This window comes from Mesoplodon mirus (assembly GCF_964341445.2).
Source record: "Mesoplodon mirus genome assembly, chromosome: 2".
NCBI lineage: Eukaryota > Metazoa > Chordata > Mammalia > Artiodactyla > Ziphiidae > Mesoplodon > Mesoplodon mirus.
The window spans coordinates 159,496,330-159,522,313 of record NC_138977.1 but is presented as its reverse complement, the minus strand read 5'-3'; the positions used below and the strand labels follow the sequence as shown (position 1 = coordinate 159,522,313).

Below are 25,984 nucleotides of genomic sequence, written 5' to 3'. Positions count from 1 at the left end.
TTCGGACTTTCTTCCTACTTCACTGGCTACCCTTTCTCCATCTCCTCTGCTTGCTTCTTTTCCTCTGCTTTACCTCTAATCATTGGAATGCTTTCTATGAACACACTATCCCTAGGTAGTTTTATCTACATCCTGATGTCTCTCAACTTTATATCTTTGGTTCCATACACAGAACTCAAGACTCAGAACTTACTTTAGATTTTTAATAAGCAGACCAAACATAAGGTGAGCAAAATAAAAAGTCCCCCCTCTACACATTTTCTTCTCTAGTCTTTTCCATTTGGTAAATGGCAAAACCATCCACTAGGAGCTACTCTCTTTTTCTCACCCCTATATTTAAAACATCACCAAGTCTGTAGGCTCTGCCACCAAATATATCTCACATCCATCCATGTTTATACCACTTTAGCCAAAACTATGGTCATTCCTTCCTGGATTACCACAAGGGTCTCCTTCTCCTAATGTTGCTTCCCATTCCCTATGACCCATTCACCATGCAACAGGTGGAACAAACCTTTATACAATAAATCAGATTATATTACTCCCTTCCAAAACACCCCCTACTGGTTTCTTATCATACTTTAAATAAATTCCTAACTTGTCCCGTGGGTAGAGCCCCATGGCCGATTCAAAGCCCTTTGGCCCCTACCTATGCTTTGGCTCCTCGCTATCTCTCCAAGTCCATCTTGTCCCACTTTCTCTACATCCCAGCTACAGCATTCTTTATGATGTTCTTTGAAAGAGTCAAGTTCTTTCCTACCTTGGGCTTCTGTAGTTGAAGTTTCCTTTACCTGCATTGCTCTGGTCCCAAATATTTCCATGGCTGGCTATTTTATTTTTTTATTTTTATTTTTTTGTGATACGCGGGCCTCTCACTGTTGTGGCCTCTCCCGTTGCGGAGCACAGGCTCCAGACGCGCAGGCTCAGCGGCCATGGCTCACGGGCCCAGCCGCTCCGCGGCATATGGGATCCTCCTGGACCGGGGCACAAACCCATGTCCCCTGCATCGGCAGGCGGACTCTCAACCACTGCGCCACCAGGGAAGCCCGCTGGCTATTTTATATCACTGAGGTCTCAGCACAAATGTCAGCTCTTCAGGGAGGCCTTCCCTAACCAATCAATCTCAAGTAACCCCTCCCTGAGGTCCTCTCACCTCACACTGCTTTACTTCTTCACTGCACTCACCATTATCCAAAATTTCTTTGTTCACATATTGTTTACCTGTTTATTTTCTATCTTCATTACAATTTAAGCTCCATGAGAACAGGAATCTTGCCAGTCTTTTTAACCGTCGTATTCACAATGTCTGGCAAAATAGTAGATTCCCTAAAAATATGTGATGAATTCCTGTCCCTGAGCGAGTCACTCGACCTCTCTAACTCACATTTGTGGGCCTACTGTTGCTAGACTCACCTCTGGGTCTGGAGAATACAAAAGTGAGTAAGACATGGCTTCTTCAAAATCTCATCCATTTATCCCTTTTTTAATATTTACTGAATGTATATTGTACTATGTTCCACATGCTGCTCTATCTCAGTGTTTAGTTCCTTCTTCAGTAAAATGGAGTTTTGTTAACCAACTCTATCTCATAGGCTATATAAACAGGATGAGTATGAAAATAATATACAAAATAAGAAGTGCTATAAAAATATTACTTTATATATTGCTATTGTTGCACCTGCCTCTTTCCTTTTGTCTGGTACTGGCCAGGAGTTTATGACAACAGAGAGTCAACTGACAAAACCAGTAGTATAAATTCTAGTACTCACGGAAGGTAATAAATATGAATATCCATTTCATAGGATATTCTGGTGCATGAATGTCTGGTGCATGAATTCTAAAATGTGATAGTAATAAGTGTCACTTTCCCACACTTCTGTTGCAGTAACAGAATAACAATAACAAATAACAATACTATTTACCCCTATGAAAAATTACAGAGTGAGGTGTGACCTCTCTCGGTGCCACCCAAGCCAATCTTCCCTCTCCATCACCCCATCTGATCTTTCATAGACTACAGGACACACACAGAGGGGCATCAGTGACCAGTTATGGGCCTGCAGAGCTCTTATAAGGACTCCTACATGATAAGCCTGACACGTGGTACCTGTGCAACAACTGTCCTTAATCCTTCAAAAGCACTGATCTAAAGGGCTTGTCCACTGTGATAGAACAGGCGGAGTGAGGGGCGTGGGAAGAGGGAGGTGAGCCCTCCCAGGATCAGCAACCAATCCTGGAAGACATCTCCAATCACAGGAGCTTAAGAACGTTCATTTGCAGATATGCACCATTTGTACAGTAGTCTGCACTTAATAAAATTAATTTTTCAGTCAGTCCTGACTGACGGACATTTTCTTACTTGCGAGTACCTGTAAAATGAAAGAAACGCAGGAGGAAGGGAGAGAATAAAGAAGAGAGATGTGGGGTGAGGGAGTAAAGACACGAGTCAGGGAGAGGAGAGAAAGAGGTCTGTGACTGTTTCCCCAGTGCCGGGCAAAGAAGCCCCCTAGAACTACGCTCCCTAGAACTGAAGGGGACGAAAAGGCGTTCCTGGGGGCTACCAGAGAGGAAAGACCGCGGGAGACAGGGGACTAGTGTCAAAGGGGAGAGGAAAGACAAATGGGCCGTACATACAATTCCTTTAGCATCCGCCGCTGCCCCGGGAGCGGCCCTGGCGCCCAGCAACCGCCGCAAAGCCCACGCGCTGCTCTGGGGTACAGGTGGCGGAACCTCGGAGAGCGCAACAGGATTCGGGACAGCGGCATCTGGGCGGGGCTGACGACGGTGGGGCGGGGTTAATGGCAACGAGGCGGGGCTCATGGCAACGAGTTGGGGCTGGCTGTGGCGGGGCGGGGCTGGCGGCGGCGGGGCGGGGCTGACGCGTTTAAGTGGCGTCATGGTCTCCCCAGGCCCCGGCGCCAGAGGGTTCTGGTGTTCTCCGCGACCGCCTGGTGTGTTTTCAGTCTGTTCAACCCTTTCCTTTCCATGTCTCAGAACACCGACATATTGTGTTGTAAAAGTCAAGGGACGGAGTTGACTTCGGAGGGGCATTAGCCAAAAAGCAGCGCCAGGGGCTGCGCGTGCCAGAAGTAACTTGTCAAAACTCAGATCATATTTCCTCTTACGTCAACTTAAATATAGTGCAGTCTTAAAAGAACATGGTCTCTGGGGTCAGGACTGCGCTCAAATTTCAGCACCGCCACTTTGTAGCTTTGGGACCACAGGCAAATACATAATCTCCCTGAGTTTTGGGTTTTCTTATCTGTAAAGGATGTGGTGGTGTTGTGAGACTAAATGAATTGATGCATGGTAGGTGTCTGCAACAGGGCTTGATACAAAGTAAACAGACGATATTCTGTTATCAGTGTAAAACCTTTGTTTTGTTTTGTCCCCGGCACCATGAAATCTTATGGGGAAATCTTCATATGCAACAAATGAAAGCAGAACTGCTCTGGTTTAAGGTGGGCCCAGAAGCTTTGGGTTCTCAGTGCCAAAGGTGGACTTCAAGTTTCCTCTATGGAACCCCCAAGCTTCCTACAATATAGACGAAAACAACTGTTATTGGAGAAAGTCTAAACTTCTTAGAAAGACAAACTGATCTTTCCTATTTTTTTCCTCCTGATACCCCAAACAACTTTTTCTCCTGCACACGCTGTATTCCTTTTTGACCCCATGTTTTTTCTGAAGTCATTCCGTCTACGCGGAGTGTTCCCTCTCTTCTTTTCTTATTTATCATTTAAGATCTCATTCAAATTACAACTCTTTCTGGGGCGACTGAGTAAAAATTCTCTTTTTATTGTAACCCCTTCCCACTTTCAGCATGGTGTAGACAGCTCAGCAAGGATTTAAAGTCATTTTCTTCCTTGTTTTAGGAGAGTAGACAAGGTCTTTTGTGATTATAGGGTTAAGGAGATGCTTTGTTCTCATGGTAGGGAAGGAAAAAGCAAGGAGATCCCCGAGGATACTGGGATGAAGAACAAATGGTAGAGCTGGGAAGAAGGACCTTTGAGAGGAATCTGCTGGCCTCCAGGACACTGCTCTGTGCCCCAGATGCAATGGACTGCTGGAGGTCAAATGCCTTAGGGTCTATTTAAGGAAGACGGAGGGCACATCAACAGAGTTTCGGAATTCTCACCAGGTCAGAGGGCTCAGGCCATATTTAATTTGAGTTAGTCAACTAAAGCATGTGATATCACTTGCTCCCAAAATGGCATGAAGAAATTCCCATCTGTTACAGAGAACTAAGTTATTCATATAGAAATAGAATGTTCTGAAACATTTCAAAAATAATGTCCTTCATTTACTTAAAGACAATATAATACAAATTTAATAATAATCACTTAAAAAGCAGCTAAAGAAACATCTGAAGCTTTTTTGGTAAAAAAAATCAATAGTAAGTTATAGTAATTAAATTGGTTATATTTGCAGCAATGCCATTAAAAGCAAAAAAAAAAACTTTTGAGGAACAAAGAGAACCTTATTCATTACAGTTTTTACTAAATTTGATATGAAAGTAGTTTCAAAAATATCTTCTGTATAAATGGTCTGTACTTCTGAAAGCATTTCAATAAAAACAGAAATTTGGCCAATGATCTATTTGGTATGATTTAAGTGCCAATTTTCTTTTCCAGTCTTACCTCTCACTAATTCCCTTTATCAACCTTAAGTGTTGGCCATTTACCCCAGGCTTTACTGTTTTCACACTTGGCTAATATGTCAGCCCGGTACCTAGCTATTCCCTTCTTCGCTTTACTCCCTAATGTCAACTCATCAATCCAAATCATATCCTTTCTTCAAGGTCTGGTTCAAGTATCACCTCCTTTAAGAAGTTTTCCTCACTGAGAACAGTTTTGAATCATTCATTTGGATTACAGCTATTTGTACACATCTTGCTTCCTTGTAAGGTTCTTGAAGGCAAGTATATTATTCACATTTGTATTCCCCTCAGAGTCAATCTCCCACTAGAATTCGAGTTCCATTAAACAGAACCCTTGAATATCTTCTTCATCACTGTATTCCCCAGCACCTAGCAAAACTGGCACATAGTAGCCAAGTTACAAGTGTATTCTGAGTGAGTGAATGAATGGATTTTAGAACATAACTCCATAAAGGCAGGGATTTATCTGTTTTATTCATTGCAAAATGAATATTTGAATATTAACAGGTGAATAAATTATTTTTTGGAAGGCTTAGGATTCATTATATACAACAAAAATTCTTCAATCTATATGCCTTCCCAGAGGTCAAATGTATTTATGTTGCCTTTCACCCAACCAATTTGGTGGATGATATATCGTTCTGAAAATAAGACATCCCCCAGAACTGCAAGAGTAAAATTTAAAAGAATCAAAATAAAATGGGTGTTTACATTAGTTTGTTTTCTTTATTGTGCTTTTCTGTGTTCTAAATTTTCTGCAATGAAAATGTATTATTTTGTAACCAGACAAAAATAATCAGTACTATTTTTAAAGAATGTAATGGATGAGATCACTTGCAAACATAAGACTGAGGACATTTTGAGAACATTAAAGTCCAATCAATGTTTTGGAGTTAATACCAGAGAGAAAAACACTGGACTGTGAAAATAACTTGAAGAGCTGAAGCCTAATCAGTCTGCCTGAAGACAAACAAACAGACAATAAACAAACACTTCTCAAAGGGGAGATTGATGGCAGCAACCCTAGGAAAAATCGGCCTCTTGAAGAACATGAATTTATAGTGTTTGTTTAGCACTGTCCTTGGAAGTATGACACCCTTGCTGTGCACTGAATTGTGTCCCCCCGCCAAATTCATAAGTTGAAGCCATAACCCCCCAATGTGATGGCATTTGGAGATGGGGACTTTGAGAGGTAATTAGATTGGATAAGATCATGAGGGTAGAGCCCTCATGGTGGGATTAGTGACTTTATAAGAAGAGACACCAGAGAGCTTGCACACTCTCTTCCATCCCCATTTTTTCACCCCACCATGTGAGGACCCAGCGAGGAGGTTATTAGCATGCTACGAAGAGAGCCGTCATTAGAGCCTGATCATGCTGGCAACTTTCACATTTGACTTCCAGCCTCCAGAACTGTGAGAAAATAAATACCTGTTGTTTAAGCCACTCAGTCTATGGTATTTTGTTGTAGTAGCCCAAGCAGACTAAGATAGACTAAGCAGACTAACATCTAAACTGTTATGTGGCAGGTAGTTTTCTGATACTGGAAGAGAATCTCCTCACTGACTCAGTTAATAAAAATTTACTAAACGCCCACTGTGCTCCATGCCCTGTGCAAACTGCTGAGGATTCAAAGATGACCAAGATAAGGTTCCCACCCCTCAGGGGTTAATTTAATAGGAGACAAACATATAAACAAACTGAAAAAAGGACTATAAGTACTATGACAGAAGTATGTATAGGGTACATACACCGTTCTTTCAGCCACCCAGAGGTTAGAGTAATGGTTTCTATCTGTGGTTGGGTGGGTGGAGTAAGTTTGGTTGGCTTGAGTCAACACTCTGTATCAAGTTAACTCCGAGTTCACCAGCCAAGTCAAGAGCTGTGACTTACAATGTGGTGACAAACCTGAGACTCCATGGTGAGCCCTGCAGAGACCAATACTGGACAGAGAGCCATAGAGATTCGGGTGTAGAGTAGAGGTAGGAAGTAGCTGCATGCTCTGAAAATGGCATAGGCTGTGGCAGTGGCTTACTGTGCCCTTCAACGATTTCTACATTCTGTAAATTTCCATTTCTAATTCTTCTTTGGGGCCTTGAATATTTATAACAACATCTCATTTACTTATACTAACCGTATTTTGTATTAGTTAAAAAGTATCCAAAGCCTGTTACATGGAGAAGAGCTACTGGTGAACATGGGAACCAGCACTAACTGCAGCACCCTTGGGCCTCACATGCCTTTTGCTAGGTCTTAATCACCCCCATGTCCTAACCCTAGTCCTACTTTCTCTGGAGGCTGTGTCTAAACTGCACATCCCCCTGGATTGATAAGGTGCTCCTGCTATGAGCTCCCTGGCACCCCTCTACTTCCTGCATCATGGCACGTATCATACTGTTTTGCAATCTCTTGTTTAATGGTTGCTCTCCTCTATCAGACTGTCAGATCCTTAAAGATGGAAACGATATTAGTCTTCATGATGTGCCTGGGTCACCAAAGGCTTCCAGTAAGTATTTGTTGGATGAATCTAGTTTCAGAGCTTGTGAAAGTAGAGGACCAGGTGAGCATTAAGTTTATGGTGCTACCACCAAGGTGCACCTGGCCAAGGAAGTTCATCCATCTGAACCTTGGTATACATTAATCCAGTCCAAATTGAGAACATAAACACTAAGGGAATACAGTCCCAGAAAGTAACCAGAGTCAGGCTGACATAAAAATGAAGATTCTATGGCTTCGTAGTATGTTAGCTTAATAAAAATTAAGCTAGTTTTGAACAAAGATGACTGTCATGGTGGAAGGGGCTGGAAGAGTAGTCTAATGATAAGATTATTTCAATATGAGATGTTAGTCTAACAACTAAATGAAGGGTATATGTACCCTATTCGCACTTCTGTCAGAGCACTTATATCCCTTTTTACAGTTTGTTCATATGTTTGTCTGCTATTAAATCAGACCCTTAGGTAGTCTAATGACATGTTTATTTAAACATGATTATTCTAACAACTAGGCAGGAGTTGACCTAGAGTAGAGGAACTTAATGGGTGACATACAAAAGCAGAGACGTTCTGTTGATTAAGTGGGATAAAATGTGACTTTTGCAGATAAGCCTTTCTTCTTATCTTCTCTACTAGCATGTTGCAATCCCTGAAATTTCTGCCACAGAAGTCACTCTTTCGGTTAAAGTTACTAACTTTAGATAGTCCTTGTTAACCTGCAAGAATATGCTATTAGGTGATGGCAACACCCAACACAATGGTACTTCTGGCTCTCCAATCTGACCTTCCCATCTCCCAGGAATGTGAATGCTTAGTGAGAGACACTTTCTCAGCCTCCTCACAGCGGGGTGTGGGGGTGTGGTCTTCACTAACATTATGTAAGAGGAGAGATGTGTCCAACTCCACATCCCTTCCTTAAAAATAAATTGCTTGCCTTGGACTTTCTTTTTTCCTTCTTCCCGAGGATTAGAAAGGGGACAGACACCTTTAACCTTTGTCCTAAGCTAGGGCATGGCAGAGCCTCAAGACAGGACATGGGTCTCTGAGTAGACTGCATGAGCAGAGTAACCCTGTCAGCTGGTTTCATAAGAGGGAAATAAATTTCTCTATTTAAGTATTTCATTTTTTGTTTCTTCATTATAGCAGCTTACCTTACCCTGATTAATATGATATCCACGAGGCTGGTGTAGAGATTGATAGAAATTGATGAGGGATTGTGTTATGGTATTTTAAAAGAAGAAAAGAGGAGGGCTTCCCTAGTGGCGCAGTGGTTGAGAGTCCGCCTGCCGATGCAGGGGACACGGGTTCGTGACCCGGTCCGGGAAGATCTCACATGCTGCGGAGCGGCTGGGCCCGTGAGCCATGGCCACTGAGCCTGCACATCCAGAGCCTGTGCTCCACAACGGGAGAGGCCACAACAGTGAGAGGCCCGCATACCGGAAAAAAAAAAAGAATAAAAGAAAAGAGGAGCCCAAAACAATTCAAGACATGAGAGGCTAGGTGACCATGAATCGTGAAACTGTGATGGTAATAGTAAGTCAGAGCAAGCTGTTGGCTAGCAGAACAGGACACTGAAATTAAATTGTGGTAGTACATTCAAGTGTATATGTCCCTGTAAAAATTAAGATATAATGATGAATAAGTGTGTGGAAAAAAAAAAAGGTAGAGATCATGTTGGAGATGTAGAACATTACCCCCATCCCCCCCCATATGGAAAGGGTAATGGTTAAAATGCTGTTTAAAGAAATAGCCACACTCGATTCTAGTACATTTTAAGCTTAAACATTACATATGTCAATATCCATATGGATAAAAGTAGCCTCTGCTAGTTGATAAAAGTAGCCTCCAAGAGCAGCTTTCTGATGCCTATATTCAGCATTCTCTCTTTTCACCTCTAAACCTGTATAGAAGTCTCTCCTTGATCTTCTTCATCTTTATTTTGATGTTCAGCTTTCTGGAGAAGTCTGGGGCCTAGCAAACCAATAAGTAGACTTCCAATTGGGGCTGTGATGAGGATGGCCAAAAATGCCACTGTCAACACATCCATTCCATATCCTTCTAACTGTTTCTCTCCATGTGATCTTGCTGTGTCCAAAGCCACAGATCCTATTGCAGCCTGTAAAAGTTTAAAGGTAAAGTTGGAAGCATGATAAGACAAGCACATAGAAAAAAAGGTTAATTATTTTATCATTTGCAAAAACAAATTTCTTGTTCTTTTGCTCAACTGACAAAGTTCTATTAGTCTTCTTTCAAAGTGTACTACAGTTGATTTTAATGATTTAAAAGCTCTGCCTGCCCTTGCACAGGGAAAGAATGATGATTCATATATACCTATTTGCATAAGGTAAACTTACAAAAATATCAGGCAAATATATTTCAGAACACAAGGCAAATACAGACTTAGGATATTAATTAACTATAACAAGATTCTATATACTAAATTCCTCCTGAGTAAAGTTGAAAGTTACTGAAGGGTTATCTCATTCTTTTGTCTTTAGGAATTTTGAATTAAGAAAGGACAAGATGAAAAAATGCAGTGATACTTACTGGAAGATGATGAAATTTTACATGAAAAAACATAAGAATATTGCTGTACAGCCTAAGCTAATTGTTAAACATCAAGAAACTTGAAAGTGGTAGGTACCTTTGAAACTTGAAGTTAACCTTATTAGGAATTTGATTAACTCTTTGCCTTAGGAGTTGGTGAAATGTTTTGTTTAAAATTTATCTACTGGGAAGTATTATGAAAACTCTTAGAGACAAAATGCAATATTATCAGTGCACATGGGGAAAATACATTAATCAATCTTGTTATCCTCTTATTGGCACAGAACATAGCAATGAAACAGAAGAGAAAATATCAGTGTGGATGAGACACAATGGCAGAGACTACTAATTGCCCACAAATATCTGAATTCCTCTTTTCCCTTCTATAATAGAACTCCTGAGTTTAGCTGGTCACATTGCTGTCCAAATACAGACTTTTTTTCCAGTCTTCTTTGCAACTAGTTGAAGCTATGTATATCTAAGTTCTGGCCATTAAGAGGTGAGCAGAAGTGATAAACGCTTCTTGTAACTGTTCCTTGAAAAGAAATGGACACTTGTACCTTATTCTTTCCCCCTTCCCATTGGATGACAAACAGTGAAAGTTGGACTCATGGATGAAAGGCATACGCTGAGGACAGCAGTTACCCTGCCAGCTCTGGAATTCCCATGCTGCACTGCTGGTTAGAGAGAAATAAAAATCTATCTCATTTAGTCCTCGTGTTTGAGGGCTCTTTGCTATTTCAGATCACCTCGTGCCATAACTAATTCAACATTTCATGAATTCTCAGCAAGAACTGCACACATTATGAGGTATATTTCTGTTTCAGCTCTCTGTCATTGTGTATATGTGTATGTGTGTGTACGTTTGGGGGTTTGTATGTTTGCTAAGTTGTCATTTAAAATATATTTCTGGGACTTCCCTGGTGGCCTAGTGATTAAGAATCCGTCTTGCAACTCAGGGGACGCCAGTTTGATCTCTGGTAGGGGAACTAAGATCCCACATGCCGCGGGGCAACTAAGCCCGCGCACCACAACTAGAGAGAAGCCCACGCATGGCAACAAGGAGCCCGCGTGCCACAATGAAAGATCTCATGTGCTGCAACTAAGACCTGACACAGCCAATAAATAAATAAATAAATATTTAAAATATATATATATATATATTTCTTATAGTAGGTCATAGACAAAAAAGTTTAAAGAACACTACTATGGAAAAAATATATAAGAAAGTCTTGTTTCTTGTGCAGTGGCAAAAGAAGAAAAAAATTGTATACAATACTTGCTTTGAAAACATGCATTACTCAAGACATCCTAGATAATTTTAAAATTTGTTTTCATAGCAGGAAAGTGCCGTCTTTCAGATTTTGATGTTAGAAACAAATCTTTCATACTAAAGCTACTAGAGCGATTATTTTGATATTTACCTACTAAAGTTACTGAAAGTAGAGTGGAGGCTGGAGAACTGTGAGGGAGAAACTGTTCTACTTACTGTGCTCTATTAACCTCACGGCATTCTTAGCCACTATGTCTCAGACACCTTTGAAAGTCTGATGGAAAGAAAAACTTCTCTGGAATAATGCCCCAATCCCATAGCCACACAAAATCTGGCATATAGTTACGCACACTTCACCCCTCAAAGCTTCCTAAATTAAGAACAACTAATTTTCATTTCATGAAACAGAAATTTACACATTTAAATAATTGCAAGATAATCAAGGATGAAACAGTTCAATCTTATTTGTTGTAATTAGTTGGAGAATACACAATACAATCAGGGATATATTACATTTGCAACAAATGATGATCTATACAGTTCTAATTTAATGAGCAATTATAGGTACGCTACCAAATACCTGGTCAACCCTTTCGAGTACCTATTGGTTACTGCTTTGTTTATTAGAGTGCACAAATTTTGGGTCATGTGATTGAGACATCTGTCAGGAGGTTCAGGTGGTTTGAAAATTTAATATCAACCAATAATCTAGGAAATAAAGCATTTTCTGAGTTATTTCTCAATAAACCTTTCTCTATTAAAGACTGTGGTCAAGCATAACTGATCATCAATCATATAGACATTGAAGTATTTCCAAATACTAAGATAGGCTATGCTATTTCTGTTTCACTCTCTTCTTAGAAGATATTGAAATGAATAGAGTTAATAACTATCTCTTTGGGTTATTTTAGAGAGCTCTGACTGACAAAAATTCCAACTCTTCCCTCCTGCTACTTACTACTGCTTTCTAGTAGTGTAGGGATTTATTGGATTTTGAGTTGCACCCTGGTGATCTAAGGAAATTTAATGAGCTGTCATATTTAATGAATCAATATACCAAAAATAAAACTTTTAAAGAGTAAATTAGTATAAAATCTTATCATAAATCAAACTTCAATTACTTATTTTCACCAAATTTGAACAAGCCCTCTTATTAAAAATTTCAAGGTATCATATAGAAATAGGAATTAAAATCCATCATTACCTGGACTGTGGCCTTTGGAAGCCATGCAAAAGAAATAAATATCTTTTCCTTAAAGTTAAAACCAGCAAAACACACCATCAGATATGTAGCCAAAATTCGTATCACTACTGCAGTGCCCAGGGTGGCAACACAAAGGCCTGTAAGAAATACTCAATTTTTAGACATAATAAAATACTGGGGGAAAAATTGAATCACATGGTTACTGATTCAGAACTCTTTCAACAGAAGTCTAAAAACATTCACAAAATTAAAAAGACAAAAATGGCTAGGCATAATTTATCAAAACATCAATATTAAGGATCAATCAGATCACTTGTTTAAAAGAAGGTATTTCCCCTTGATTTTTTTTTTTAGTAAAATGCAAAAGATTTATTTGCTCTGAGAGAAACCAGAATATTCCCTTAAACTGAAATCAGAAATTAAACATATTTTAATTTCTACAAAGGAGATTTGAATGTTCTTTTAAGCTTTATAGCAAGAAACACACTTTCTTCCATGCATTTATTTAACAAGGATTTATTCAATAACTATGCATGGCAGGGTCTGGACTAGGTACTAGTATCCAAAAATGTATAATGTACAGACTCTGCTTCTATGAACTTCAAAGACAGAGGAAGACAGAAACATAAAAAACTATTAATATACTCTAAGGTAAGTACAGTATAAACATACTGGTAAGAGGGCATAGAAGAGGAAAAAATTATTATTTTCATCAAAGTGGTTGAGAATTCTTTACAGAGAGTATAAGACCAGAGGCGATATTCAAAATATTTATGAGCCATTATGGAGGCAATCAGCCAATCAGAACAGAGCTCGCTGGGCAGTGACCAATCAGAACAGACAGTGGCAGTCTACGGCTGTTTCATCATACTGGTGTGCACACTGACAGCCCATTAGCCCCGGTTTTCAGATACAGCTACTGCATTCAGTCAGCATTTAGAATCCTTTGCTGGTAAAGGTAAGTTCATCCTGAAGTGCAAAATAAAGGATTGTGACTTGGCCGCTGCAGGCTACTGGAATCTGAGAAAGGCACAGCTAAAGTGACTGCTAAGTTATAGGGTGATTTTTTTTTAAGTAACATTTGTTGAGTATTTACTCTGTGCCAGGTTCTGTACTAAGCTTTAAGTGCATTACTTTACTTAATCCTTACAACCTGTGGGGTAATTCCTGTCATTTTACAGTTGAAAAAAGTGAAGTTCAAAAAGGCTAAACAACTTTGTCAAGTTCAAAAGGCTGGGTAAAAGGGACAGACACCGCAGGAGGCTCTACTGTAAATCTGCAATATCTTTTTTTACCGAGAAGTTTTGTGGCTTTTTGTTGGAGGATATTTTTCCCAGGTTGGTAGATTTTCGAAAATATTTGTTGCTGAAGTACAAGATACAAAAGAGATGATCCCATTCCCAGGAGGGGACATTGAAGGTTTGGGGAGAAGATGAAGAGGAAGTTTTAGACACACTGAGTTTTAAGTTTTGTGGGATTTACAAGTGGTGATGTCCAATCAGCCACTGGATTTATAGATTTAGAGATAAGGATTTTGGAATTACATAGTTTATAATCAAAGTCACTGAGTGTAGATGAGCTCAAGGAAGTGATAAAGGAGCGAGAAGCATAGAAGGTTTTGGAAAGAACTTTGAGGAGGAGCAGCACTTAAGCCATACATACTGCAAAGACTCAAAAGGCACTGGAAAATATGAAATTTCAGACTTCAATGTGAAAGTGTTTTAAAGAGGCCAGTAGTATCAAATGCTGCTGAGAGATCAAGTACAATAAAGACTGGTAAGTATTCAGTGGATTTAATAATATAACCTTGGTAAGAGCAGGATTAGTTGTGTGATGGGGCAGAAGCTAAACTGAAATGTACTAAGGAAGGGAATGAGAACTGAAATGGAAAAGGGAAATATAGACACCCTTTTGGAAAAGTTTGAAAAGAGCAATAGATAGAGTGGTAGGTGAGGGGGGAAGTGAAATGGAGGAATGATATATACATATATATATTTCATAAATATATGTGTATTTATTTAAATTTTGATTGTGATAAAATACACATAAAATTACCACATTAATCATTTAAAAATGTGCAGTTCAGTAAGCATTGAGTTAAACATTTACATTTTTGTGCAAAAAATATCCAGAACATTTTCATCTTGTAAAACGGAAACTCTGTACCTATTAGACAACAAATCCCCATCTCCCATCTCCCAAAACCACTGGCAACCATCATTCTACTCTCTATTTCTATGAATTTGACTCATATAAGTAGAATCACACAGTAGCTGTCTTTTTTTTTTTTTTTGGACCTTGTTAATTTTCTCTATTGTTTTCTACTTTGTTGATTTCTTTTTTTTTTTTTTATTGAAGTAGAGCTGATTTACAATGCTGTGCCAATCTTGGCTATACAGCAAAGTCACTCAGTTATACACATACACACATTCTTTTTTTTATATTCTTTTCCATTATGGTTTATCACAGGATAACGAATATAGTTCCCTGTGCTATACAGTAGGACCTTGCTGTTTATCTATTCTATTTGCAATAGTTTGCATCTGCCAACCCCAAAGTCCCAGTCCCTCCCTCCCCCTTGGCAACCACAAGTCTGTTCTCTATGTATGAGTCTATTTTTGTTTTGCAGATAGGTTCATTTGTGCCATATTTTAGATTCCACATAGCAGTTGTCTTTCTATGATTGGCTTATTTTACTTAGTGTAATGTCTTCCAGGTTCATCCATGTTATAGCATGTATCAGAATGGAAGGATATTATTTTAAGATAGAGATTAAAGTCTGTTTAACTTCTGAAGAGAAGAACACTGTGACAAGGATATTTGAGGATGTATAAGAAAAAGGGAAGAATCTATGTGTAAGATCCAGAAAGAGGTGGCAGGGGATGGGATCCCTAGTATGGACGGAAGAATATTGTGATGCAAGGAAAGGAGGAAATAATGAGTATATGTGTGTAAATTAATTTTTAAATGAAGTGCTATGAATTAAGAGAGTTTTAACATAATGGCTTTCAAATGTGTGAATGAATAAAAGAATGAATGAACAAACATTTTTATTCTATGGGTACATATTATAGAACTCACTAGTTATCTTTAAAATTCTGGCTCTTGATCAGGGTAAGGCTAGATGAACATTTTTATCCTTGGAAAAACATTTTAAGGCCTGCATTTTATTGATGGCAGTCAGCAGTGTCACTTTTCTTTACAAGGAACAATATTTAAAGGTATAAAATTTACTGTCTTAGATTGACAAACATTATTTTCTAACGAACTGCTCTAAAAGACTTAGCTGGTTACTTTTTTATATAATTGTGACAGTGGGGACCACTGAACACATACCTACTAAAGATATTTCAACTGAATATAAGAAGAGTTGATTTTAGCAAAATTCTTACCTACAGTTTCTGGTCTGAGAGCTGTAATGGATACCTCTGCTCCAATCAGTCCAAAAAGAAGGGGCTGAAAGATGAACCAGGCAACTGCTATAACCTTTTCAACATCTGCCTAAAAGAAACACACACACACCCAAACACAGACTTTCATTATATGAATTTAGAAGTTCTAAGAATTTTACTAATTTGAAATTTGAGCCAATTTGACCTGAGATAGGCTTTACCTCTGTAGCATCTATAAATAAGAAGTTAGCTAGAAGAGAGCAAAAAATTGCGCAAAGATATTTCTAACACAATTAAGATATATGAGGTACTTTAGTGTTGGTTTACAAGTAAATGTTAATTATAAAGAGTTTTACAAAGTAATCTTAGGACTTCTGCTTCTGAATACACAATCTGTGTGTGTATTATAATGAATAATATTATATTAATTATATTATTATTACATTATTGTATAGTTTAAAATTTTGTTAATTTTCATTCAACAATATGATTTAAAGACCTTATATCAGTGCATATATCTAGATATTCACCTCATAATTGCTGCATAGTAATCTGTGGTATGGAAGTACCATAGTTTATTCAATCACTTCTTTATCAATAGGCCTTTAAGTTGTTTTCCAATTATTTCTTTATAAAAAAATACTGTTTGTGGATATCTCAAATCATGCACAAAGATAAAATCCAGGTGTAACAAAGTGCTGTGCCAGTTATTAATTTATTGCCCTTTGGCTCCATATCTGCCTTTCCTTGTTTCTCTGCAGAAAATGGAGCTGGGCCTTTTAAGCATTTCACCTTTGCCAGCTGGTACCATATTAAATATTGTCAGTAGAAGGTGCTGAAATATATTGCAAGAGAAGGAACTCTTCCTGGTTTCTGTGGCTCTTCCCAGCAAGATCTTCCAGCACAAGGCTCCTGCAGTCCAGGTGGCTTCTCCAGTGCCAGGCTCTTGCAGTGCATGGTGCCAGCAGCTTTCCCCAGCCTACACCTGGGGTGGTTTCGTAGCCACCTCCCTTGGGCCATATACCTCCCCATGCACCCTAGAGGGTGGATTTCCTATGTTTGGAGAGTAGATTTCTAGTAAATTTTGTAGGTAGGGCACCACGGTGATTTCTGTGTCACCCAGTGAACCAAGGCTCTAACAAGGTCTGGATTCTCAGCCCTGGGGGAGGGAGTAGTGAGGTGAGGAGGAGAGGTGGAAGGGTGTGCTTTATCTCAGCCCTAGGAGTTTATAGCTGTTATTCCTATATTATTTAGGGGTCTCTTTACATCTTACAAGCCAATCCCTTGTTAACTGATCCCCAGGATGGTTAATAATAAACTTCCCTATTCCAGTTACTATGTGATTTCTCTTTCCTTAGAAGACCCTATTTGATATAAGCATAACTTTATAAAACATAATGCAAACATCCTAGGAAAAGACTGACACAATTGACCATGCAAAACTAAAATGTCTGTGGCAAAATAAACCATAACAAAGACAGTGACAAACCAGGAGAAAATAACTGTACTATGTGTAACAGAATAAGGAACAATGTCCAATCCATAAGAAAAAGATAGAGACCCTAGTAGAAAAATGGGCAATGCATATGCACAACTAATTGTACAAGAAGAAACACAAATGGCCAAAAACCCTGAGACACTAAAACTCAGTAATCAGAGAAACACAAATTAAAATGATATACCATATTTTGGGGGGAGGGGGTAATCACATTAAAAAAACACTAAAAAAGTTTTAACAATGTAAAGTATTTGTAAGATTGTAAGCAAACTGAATAACTGGTAGGAGAGCAAACTGACAACGCTTTTTTGGAGGGCAATTTAGCAGTACCCAGTACAGTACCTAAGAATTTACATTTAACAGATTTTTTCAATCAACATTAAGAATCTTTATTTTGGGGGACTTCCCTGGTGGCACAGGGTTAAGAATCTGCCTGCCAATGCAGGGGACATGGGTTCGAGCTCTGGTCCGGGAAGATCCCACATGCTGCAGAGCAACTAAGCCCATGTACCACTACTGAGCCCATGAGCCACAACTACTGAGCCCGTGTGCCACAACTACTGAAGCCCAAGTGGCTAGAGCCCATGCTCCACGACAAGAGAAGCCACCACAGTGAGAAGCCTTCACACCGCAACGAAGAGTAGCCCCAGCTCGCTGCAACTAGAGAATAGCCTGCACTCAGCGACAAAGACCCAACACAGCCAATAAATAAATAAATAAATAAATAAATAAAATGTTTTTAATCTATATTTTTGGACCACATTTTTACCCTTACAATTACATGTTCTTAAGGATATGCACTTCCATATATGTATGGAACTCTGACAAAGGAGGATTACATTGTTTCTCTGTTTTCTTCAGTTATTATTTCTGATATGTTCATTAGGGTGAAGATTCTATTTCCTCTTAGCTTATAAAGACAGCATCTGTGAGGGGATTCGTTGATTTATTTATATAATTCTATTCCTCTATCACGAAAAAACAGTTATGTTTCTACATCATAAGGAATCAGATGATGAATGAGGTTCAAATTCTGCCACCCACTAACTGCAAGCCACTTGCCCATAGCACCTCATTTTTCTCATCTGTAAAATGAGAGGTTTATATTAGAAAACATCCAAGATCCTTTATCATTTAATGACAATGACTAGTTCTGCCCCAACAGGTCCAGTTGCCACCCTTCCACGTATCTTTAAATTTTACTTTTGAATTTAATTTTTAGAGTATATCATAGCTAAAACTAGGACTTTGGTACCCACAGTTGTAAAGAACAAAATTCAACTATATTAACTTTAGGTTACTTAGCCTTTTGTTGCCAGGACTAATTGTTTAAGGAAGGTCCTCAAAGATATTTCACGTATTCAGAACTCCAATGAGAGCAGAAGTCCTAAAGAGTTTTCTCTATCAAATTATTTTTACTTCTAAACTGTAAGCTAAAGCCATGATTTGTATTTTGACTGTAACGTTTTAGACTAATTGAACATCAGATATAGGCTTACATATTATATAATTTAAGAAAGGGAGAAGAGTCACAATGTATCTTCTTGTGGCTTTTTCATAACTTCAAAAACAAAAGGAATTTGTTTATAAAGAAAATGGAGCCATAGAATAAGCTAAGTATAACAGATGAGCCAAGGGGAATGAAGACTGTGTTGTCCATTGAAAGTTAAGGCCACTTTATACATCTCTATGCATCAATGGTAAGAATCTTCAAAAATATAAATCACTTTCAAGGATGGACAAAAAGAGAAAGTTAAGAGAAATGAAGGTTTCATCATGGGTTATATATCTATGTAAGCGGACACTTCTCAGACAGATGAATAATTCAAGATTCAGAGGATCCAAAATATAACAGAAAACAAAATCCCATAACTATAAAGGTCATCTAGAAGCACTGAATTTGAAAATAGATGAAAAAATAGATGACAGGCTTAAAAAAGGTGAGTGCATTTGAATAAAATAAAACAAATGAAGAGATTAATGATTATATGGAAAACCAAGCAAGAAATAACATCAGAAACTACAGGCACAAATGAACTCTATAAAATATTTTAGCTTTTCAAAGTATAACTCAACAACAGTATTACTGTAGCACTATTGAGTTTACAAGTGCTTCATTTCCATTTCCCCAAATAACAGCCACAATTCTTCAGATGTTATTATTAGTCTCTTCATATTACAATTGAGAAAACTGAGTATTAAAGAAGGTAGGTGACATTTTTGGGATTATACAGCTTGAAGCAGGATTGGAATCCCAGTCCCCATAACTTAAATTTTATGTTCTTTTTATAATGTTGTGCTGCTCTGGAGACTGCCTGCCACATAATTGATTCAATGAAGATTCTTTTGCTTTCCTTTCTTTAGGGAACCAGTTTGATGTATTCAAATTGTGTGTTCTCATCCTGACTCTGCCACTTACTGGCTTTGCGACTTTAGGCAGTCTATCTAGTATCTCTAAGCCTTGGTGTCCTCATTTGTAAAATGGTCTGCTATCTACCTTTCAAGGTTATTGTAGAGAATACATGAGAGGACGTATGTAAAACTTTACAAGAAAGACATCTTTAAGGAAAAAAAAAAAACTATTGAGGAAAGGTCCTAATAAGAGATTCATAGATCTGATCACATGAAAGTATATGATATTTGAGTGTAAAAAATGAACAATATAAAAAGGCACAAAAATCTAACTTCATATGTATAGATGTGTGTATACACCACCAGGTGGTTCTGATGCATTCTCAAGTTTGAGAAACACTATTCTAAGCTGATGAGGGTGTAATGAGATAGGTACTTCATATATTACAGTGGAAAAGTAAATGGATACAACTCTAGAAAGCCGTTTGGTAATGCATGTCAAAAACCTCAAAATGTTCATATTATTTGACCCCAAAATTTCACTGTTAGAAATCTGGCCTAAGGAACTGATCAGAAATTGAATTTCAGCATAATTAAAAATAGCAGAGACTAGAAATCACCTAAATATTTAACTATAAGGAAATGGTTTAAAAAAATTGTGGGGCATCCCTATGTGTGTGTGTATGTGTGAGTATGTGTGTTGTGTTTTTTGTGTGTGTGTGTGTGTGTAGATAAAGAGATATACACAGGAGAGTAACCAGAGGTAAATATGAAAACAAGGTACCTAGTTGTTTCTCTGGGTTGTGGATTACATTGACCTTCTACGTAATCAACCAGGCTGCAGGTAATTCAGGCAAAGTTATGACAAATGCATTCAAACAGATGCTTTGTTTCGGCTTTAACAATATTTTCTATATAACCCACACTATATTCTGGAGAATAGCGCAACTGAAACTCATCAGAGTTTCCTTTTCCCTCTTTGTCTTTCTATGCCCACAGCTAGTAACCACTTGTCGTAGGGATCAGTCTCCCCTTTGATTTCCCTGTTGCTAAAACTATTTCCCTATTCCAAATGACATGACTCTTTTTTGTTGTTTTTTAAAATCCTATCATTTATGAACTTAATTTTAAATTGCACAGTGTAGAAGTATAACTTTTTAAATATATGTGATATGTGTTATTCAAATAGATGTCAAAATATAGGAATGTGTCCTGTGTAATAATGCTACAGTTGTATTATAAGGGTAGTACCAGTCGCTTTGGAATCAAACCTGAGCTTAAATCCCAGTGCCACTTTTTAATTTTGTAACCTTGGACTTGTTTTAGAACATGTTAAGGCCTTCTGATTTACAGTCTCTATAAAGTGGAAATGGTAATACTTTTTCAAAGTTTCTTTTGTGAAAATAAGTGAGAATACTCACTTAGTGCCTTGTATAAGGCCTTACAGAGTGGCAATAACATTTATTAGTTCCTTTCCCTCCTTTTACCCATGACAGGATAATATGAGCTGGTTGTTAATTTTTGAAAATTTTTAAGAGGTGACAACAGATAGCATTTTCCAGTAAAATTCAATTTGAAGAAACTTACTATAAGTGTATTTGAAATTTTTCTGTTGAATAAATGAACGGAAATAAGCCAAAATATTTAAATAGTTTACAGAGCTGTTGGCTTTAGGTAGAGGAATTGTAAATGATTTTTTCTTTCCTTTGCTTTCTGACTTTTTTTATTTCCCAATATTTTAAAATGAGCGTATAGTACTTTCATACTCAGAAACAAAACTAATTTTATTTAAAAATTATTCTCTTTAGTAATTTATTTCTTTTAATACTGACAAATGTTTACAATTAAGAAGTTAAGGGACAGATTCCAGTCTCAGTCACTATTTGGCTGCAACCTCATGAGCAACTCCAAGTAAGAATCACCCACCTGAGCCAAGTCTATCCACAGAAATGCAAGACAAATTAAAACAAAACAAAATTGTTGTTTTAAGTCATTAAATGTTGAGGTAATTTGTAACCCAGCAACTGACAACTGAAATAAAAAATATTTACAACAGCAAAAAAGAAACCAAACAATATACAAAAAAAAAAAAAAAAAAAACAAGTTAAGGGACAGTTTGTAGAATGCTAATGGCTGGCAAACTTCCCAGGTGTCGGATAAGGGGTCACAATGCAACTTTAGTTGCATCCCTTTACTGAGTGAAAACTGTGTTCTTGGTCCTGGGGCAAAGGAGTAGATCAGAGTGCTTCAAGGAGCAGGTGTATTAGTCTGCAGCCCAGATTAGGGTGGAAGACAGACAGTGGTGAATCCTCCGAGAGAAGCAAGGGAGGCAGCACAGCCCTTTGTCCCAAGCTGAGATTGGACAGAAGACTGCCCACAATACGGGACAACCTTGCCTCAGCCCTCAAGAAAAGGGAAGCCATGGAAAAACAAATGTTTGATGAGAGCAAATGCTTATGAGAGATGAGGGATGACAGGAGTACCCGATTTATACGAGGAAGTTTGTTTACTTTTTAGCTTTGTTCTTGTTCGATGTTATATGAAATCAGAAAGTAGAACTGAATAATGTAGGTGCTGCTGAAAAGAAAAAAATTAGACCACCTGAAAGCCTTACAGCCAAGCCTCTGACAGGGCAACAAACCTAGGTGCCCATCTAGTGTCTAGAGCAGGGTTTCAAAGGGGCTCTCTCCTTTTCCTCCAAGTCCAATCCATCTCAGCACACTTTCTTGTGCCCTCAGTACCCTTGCTCACACAAGCCTCCAGGAGCCCCTTCCAATCCTTCCCTCCTCTAAAGCAAGATGATTCATACTTATACTTATCCTAACTTTATAATCACACTGTTAGAGAATGGAAGCCTCCTATCTGAATGCTATTTACCCACAAGGAAATTCTATCTCTAGTATACCTCTGCAGAGATTCCCATAAATGAATATGATTATTTATCTAATCTCAAGATTTATAACCTTCACATGTTTCCATATGGCATCTTATTAAGGTTAATTATTTTGAGCAGTTGTCTTTAGGTTTTCCAAAAGGATATATCTTCATTTAGTTTAGGTCACATACATCTAATTTCTTTATTAAACAGAATAGCACATGATCCTGTCAAGTTCAAATCTACAAAAATGTATTTTAAAATTAAAATAAATAAATGGCAATCAGCTAATTTCCATAATACATATTAAGAAAACAGATAACCTTAATGATCTTGAAACTTGGTAAGGAAAACCAAAACAATCTTATGAAAAATAGGCACAAGCTTTTGAATACACTGGCAAGTAAACATATGAAAAGATGATTAGTTTCACTCATAAAGAAATGCCAACAGATCAGCAATGAGATACATTTTTCACCCATCAGATTAGCACAACATCTGAAGACTGAAAATAGATCAGAGAAGCAGATTCTCTCACATACTGTTGGTAAGAATGTACATTGGTACAGTCTTTTAAAAGAGCAAATTGATATTATCAAAAGTATCAGTGTGCACAGTCTTTCAAAGAGCAATCCTATTTCTAGAAATGTATCCTATAGATAAACTTGATAATATGCTATAACTTATTAAATTTTTTCTCATTTTAATATTTCTGAAATTAGGATATCAGTTTAATTGGCAGCATTCTTTTTCTTTCTTGATAGCATGTAAAATAATAATAAGACTGGATAGTGCCTTAGAGTTTACTGAATATAGTATATGTAAGGGCATTTTATTGAAGCGCTTTTTGTCTTAGCAAACTAGAAACAATCTAATGTCTGTTAGTAGGAGACGGATTAAATAGAGTATAGTACATCTATACAATGCAGTACTCTGCAGCCCTTACAAAGGATAAGGAAGGCAGCATGGAAATAGAACCATGGTATGTTTTAAGTAAGTAAATATGTTTTAAGTAAAGACCTTAAGTTCTAGATTCGTATGTAAGGGGAAAAGGATGTGCACGTGTGAACTTGGACATACATTTACAAATGTATAGAAAATAGCTTTTATGATTAAATAATTTCATTAATTTGATGTTAAGAAAGTATCTGGAAAGAAAAAATTAATCTGATCAGAAAGTGATCATGAGCAGAAGAACTTAAAATGAATTCACCTTTGCGCTGGCCCATCCCTTGCCTGCAAGGAAAGCCAGGACCAGTGTGCACAGTCCTCCTGCCCCAGGGAAACCAAAATACATGCTGCTGAACACAGCCAGCACAGACAGCCCCAAGACCAGGAATGCTCTCTTCCACACGAGCTTGTCCTAGAGGAGAGAGGTTGGTTAGCTCAATTATTTCATATAACTGATTTCTAACTATTGGTTTTTCCATATTCAGGACTTAGTAGAAAATAAAAATGTCTGTGTCTGAGCATATAAATGCATGACATAACATTTACTTTCTTTTCCTTAGTAAAATTAGAGTTAGCATACGTACAAATGTTAGGTTCCTCTCCCAGGAATACCCATTATCCTTCTCTGCAGTTATCAAAGCAGAATTTCACAGGGCTAAATGCAACAGCAGAAAAAAGCACATAGGCTTTGGGGACAGAGAGACCAGGGATAAAATTTCAGCTTTTACACCACTGACATATGTAGTTGGCCATATGACTTAAACTCTTCAAGTCTTCTTTCCTCATTCCCTAAAGCAGTTACATCACAGGGATTCTGTGAAGGCTAAAGATATGATATCTCTATTATTTTTAGGTTCTCTGTTCACTCTTTAATTTGATACTCTCCTGGTTTTTCTTTCTAAGTCCTTGAATACCAAGAAGCTTTAAGAGGCTGTAGACAGAGTAGTTTTTCGTTGTTGATTTTTTTCAACTTTTTGTTTTATATTGGAGTATAGCTGATTAACAATGTTGTGATAGTTTCAGGTGCACAGCAAAGCGACTCAGCCATACATAGACATGTATCCATTCTCCCCCAAACTCTCTTCCCATCCAGGCTGCCACATAACACTGAGCAGAGTTCCCTGTGCTACACAGTAGGTCCTTGTTGTTGATTTTTAAAGTCTCAGAAATGTGTACCTCTTTCCTTTCACTTTTCCCTGTTTGGCCTTTTAAACTTCTTGATTGCTTTAGAAGGCAGGCAGGCTTTTTAGAAGTGCTTGGCTTGGAGGCGTGCAGGCTCTGGAGGTGGGTTACCTGAGTTCATTCCCAGCTCCACTGCTTTCTAGCTATGTGACTTTGTTTAAATCATTTCTCCCTAAGCCTCAATTTCCTCATCAGTAAAATTCTCATATTAACAGTACTCTTTTCATGAGTTATTGTGTGGAGTGCACTAGATCAGCACTTTCCAACAGAACATTCAGTGACGACAGAAATTTCTGTATCTGTATTGTCTACGGTAGCGTTCTATATCTGCGATGGCCACATGTAGCTAGTGGCTGCTATATTGAACTAGTGGCACTTTATTGTACATACCATATCATTTTATACACGGTGAACAACAAAATGTAAGCTATCATTTTTCTCTTTACTTTTCTGTTTAATTAGAAAATCCTATAACTTTCTATTATGCATTCATAAAATCTACAATCTACAATTGAAGCTTTTTGCGCACAGTAAAAATTCAAACCAACATACATTCAAGTAATGTTAATATTAATGTTCTTACGTACAGTTCTACTCTAGTTAAGTTTCTAATTCCATTCAAAATGCTCTGAAATCTCAAAATAATGCCAGTTCTTCTAGGAAAAAAAAAGACTTTTATATGTTTATCTAATAGACGAGGGGGGTAAAGAAAAACAAACAAAACCTTTGTTTATTAAGAAATCACTGTGTACAGTAAAGGACTTTGATATCTTTGGTGAGAAATGGTGAACTATATGATATGAGATGATAAGGTCTGTCTATTTGATAGTATTAGAATCTAAGGTATTTTGGGACTTCCCTGGAGGTCCAGTGCTTAAGACTTTGCCTTCCAATGCCTGGGATGTGGATGTGGGTTCAATCCCTGGTCGGGCAGCTAAGATCCCACATGCCTCATGGCCAAAAAACATAAAACAGAAGCAATATTGTAACAAATTCAATAAAGACTTAAAAAAATGGTCCACATAAAAAAAATCTTTAAAAAAAAGAAAAAAAGAATCTAAGGTATTTTGATACTAAAAAAAGAGGCCCCCAAAGCCATTTTATTTATTTATTTATTTATTTATTTTATTCTTATTTTTTTATGATTTACTCATTGTTAATTGTTCGTATCAGTTTTTTTGTTTTTTGTTTTGTTTGTTTGTTTGTTTTGTGGTACACGGGCCTCTCACTGTTGTGGCCTCTCCCGTTGCAGAGCACAGGCTCTGGATGCACAGGCTCAGCAGCCATGGCTCATGGGCCCAGCCGCTCCGCGGCATGTGGGATCTTCCTGGACCGGGGCACGAACCCGTGTCCCCTACATCGGCAGGCGGACTCTCAACCACTGCGCCACCAGGGAAGCCCCCAAAGCCATTTTATATCTTGATTTAGTTGAGTATTATGAGTAATAATAAAATGAAAATAAATAAAAATATTAAACTTAAGATAAATAAAAAGACATATTGTATAATTTTAGAATTGATGTTATTTGTTTTACAGTGAAGTTTGAAGTATACAGAAT

The 25,984-nt window shown here is 37.8% G+C and overlaps 1 protein-coding gene across 6 annotated transcripts in view; it reads right to left on the bottom strand.

The window, feature by feature from the left end:
- Positions 1-8,908: 8,908 nt before the first annotated feature.
- SLC9B2 (solute carrier family 9 member B2) overlaps positions 8,909-25,984 on the bottom strand; it is a 47,979-nt gene continuing 30,903 nt past the window's right edge. For 5 of the 6 annotated variants that reach the window (XM_082603731.1, XM_082603730.1, XM_082603732.1 and 2 more), the window contains 4 exons: positions 23,507-23,656; positions 15,569-15,677; positions 12,177-12,313; positions 8,909-9,268 (listed from right to left, as the gene is read on the bottom strand). In XM_082603731.1, coding sequence (XP_082459857.1) covers positions 9,047-9,268; positions 12,177-12,313; positions 15,569-15,677; positions 23,507-23,656 — 618 coding nt within the window. In that variant the 3' untranslated portion in view covers positions 8,909-9,046. The remainder of the gene's footprint in view (positions 9,269-12,176; positions 12,314-15,568; positions 15,678-23,506; positions 23,657-25,984) is intronic. The other variant, XM_082603734.1, reaches the window with a different exon arrangement.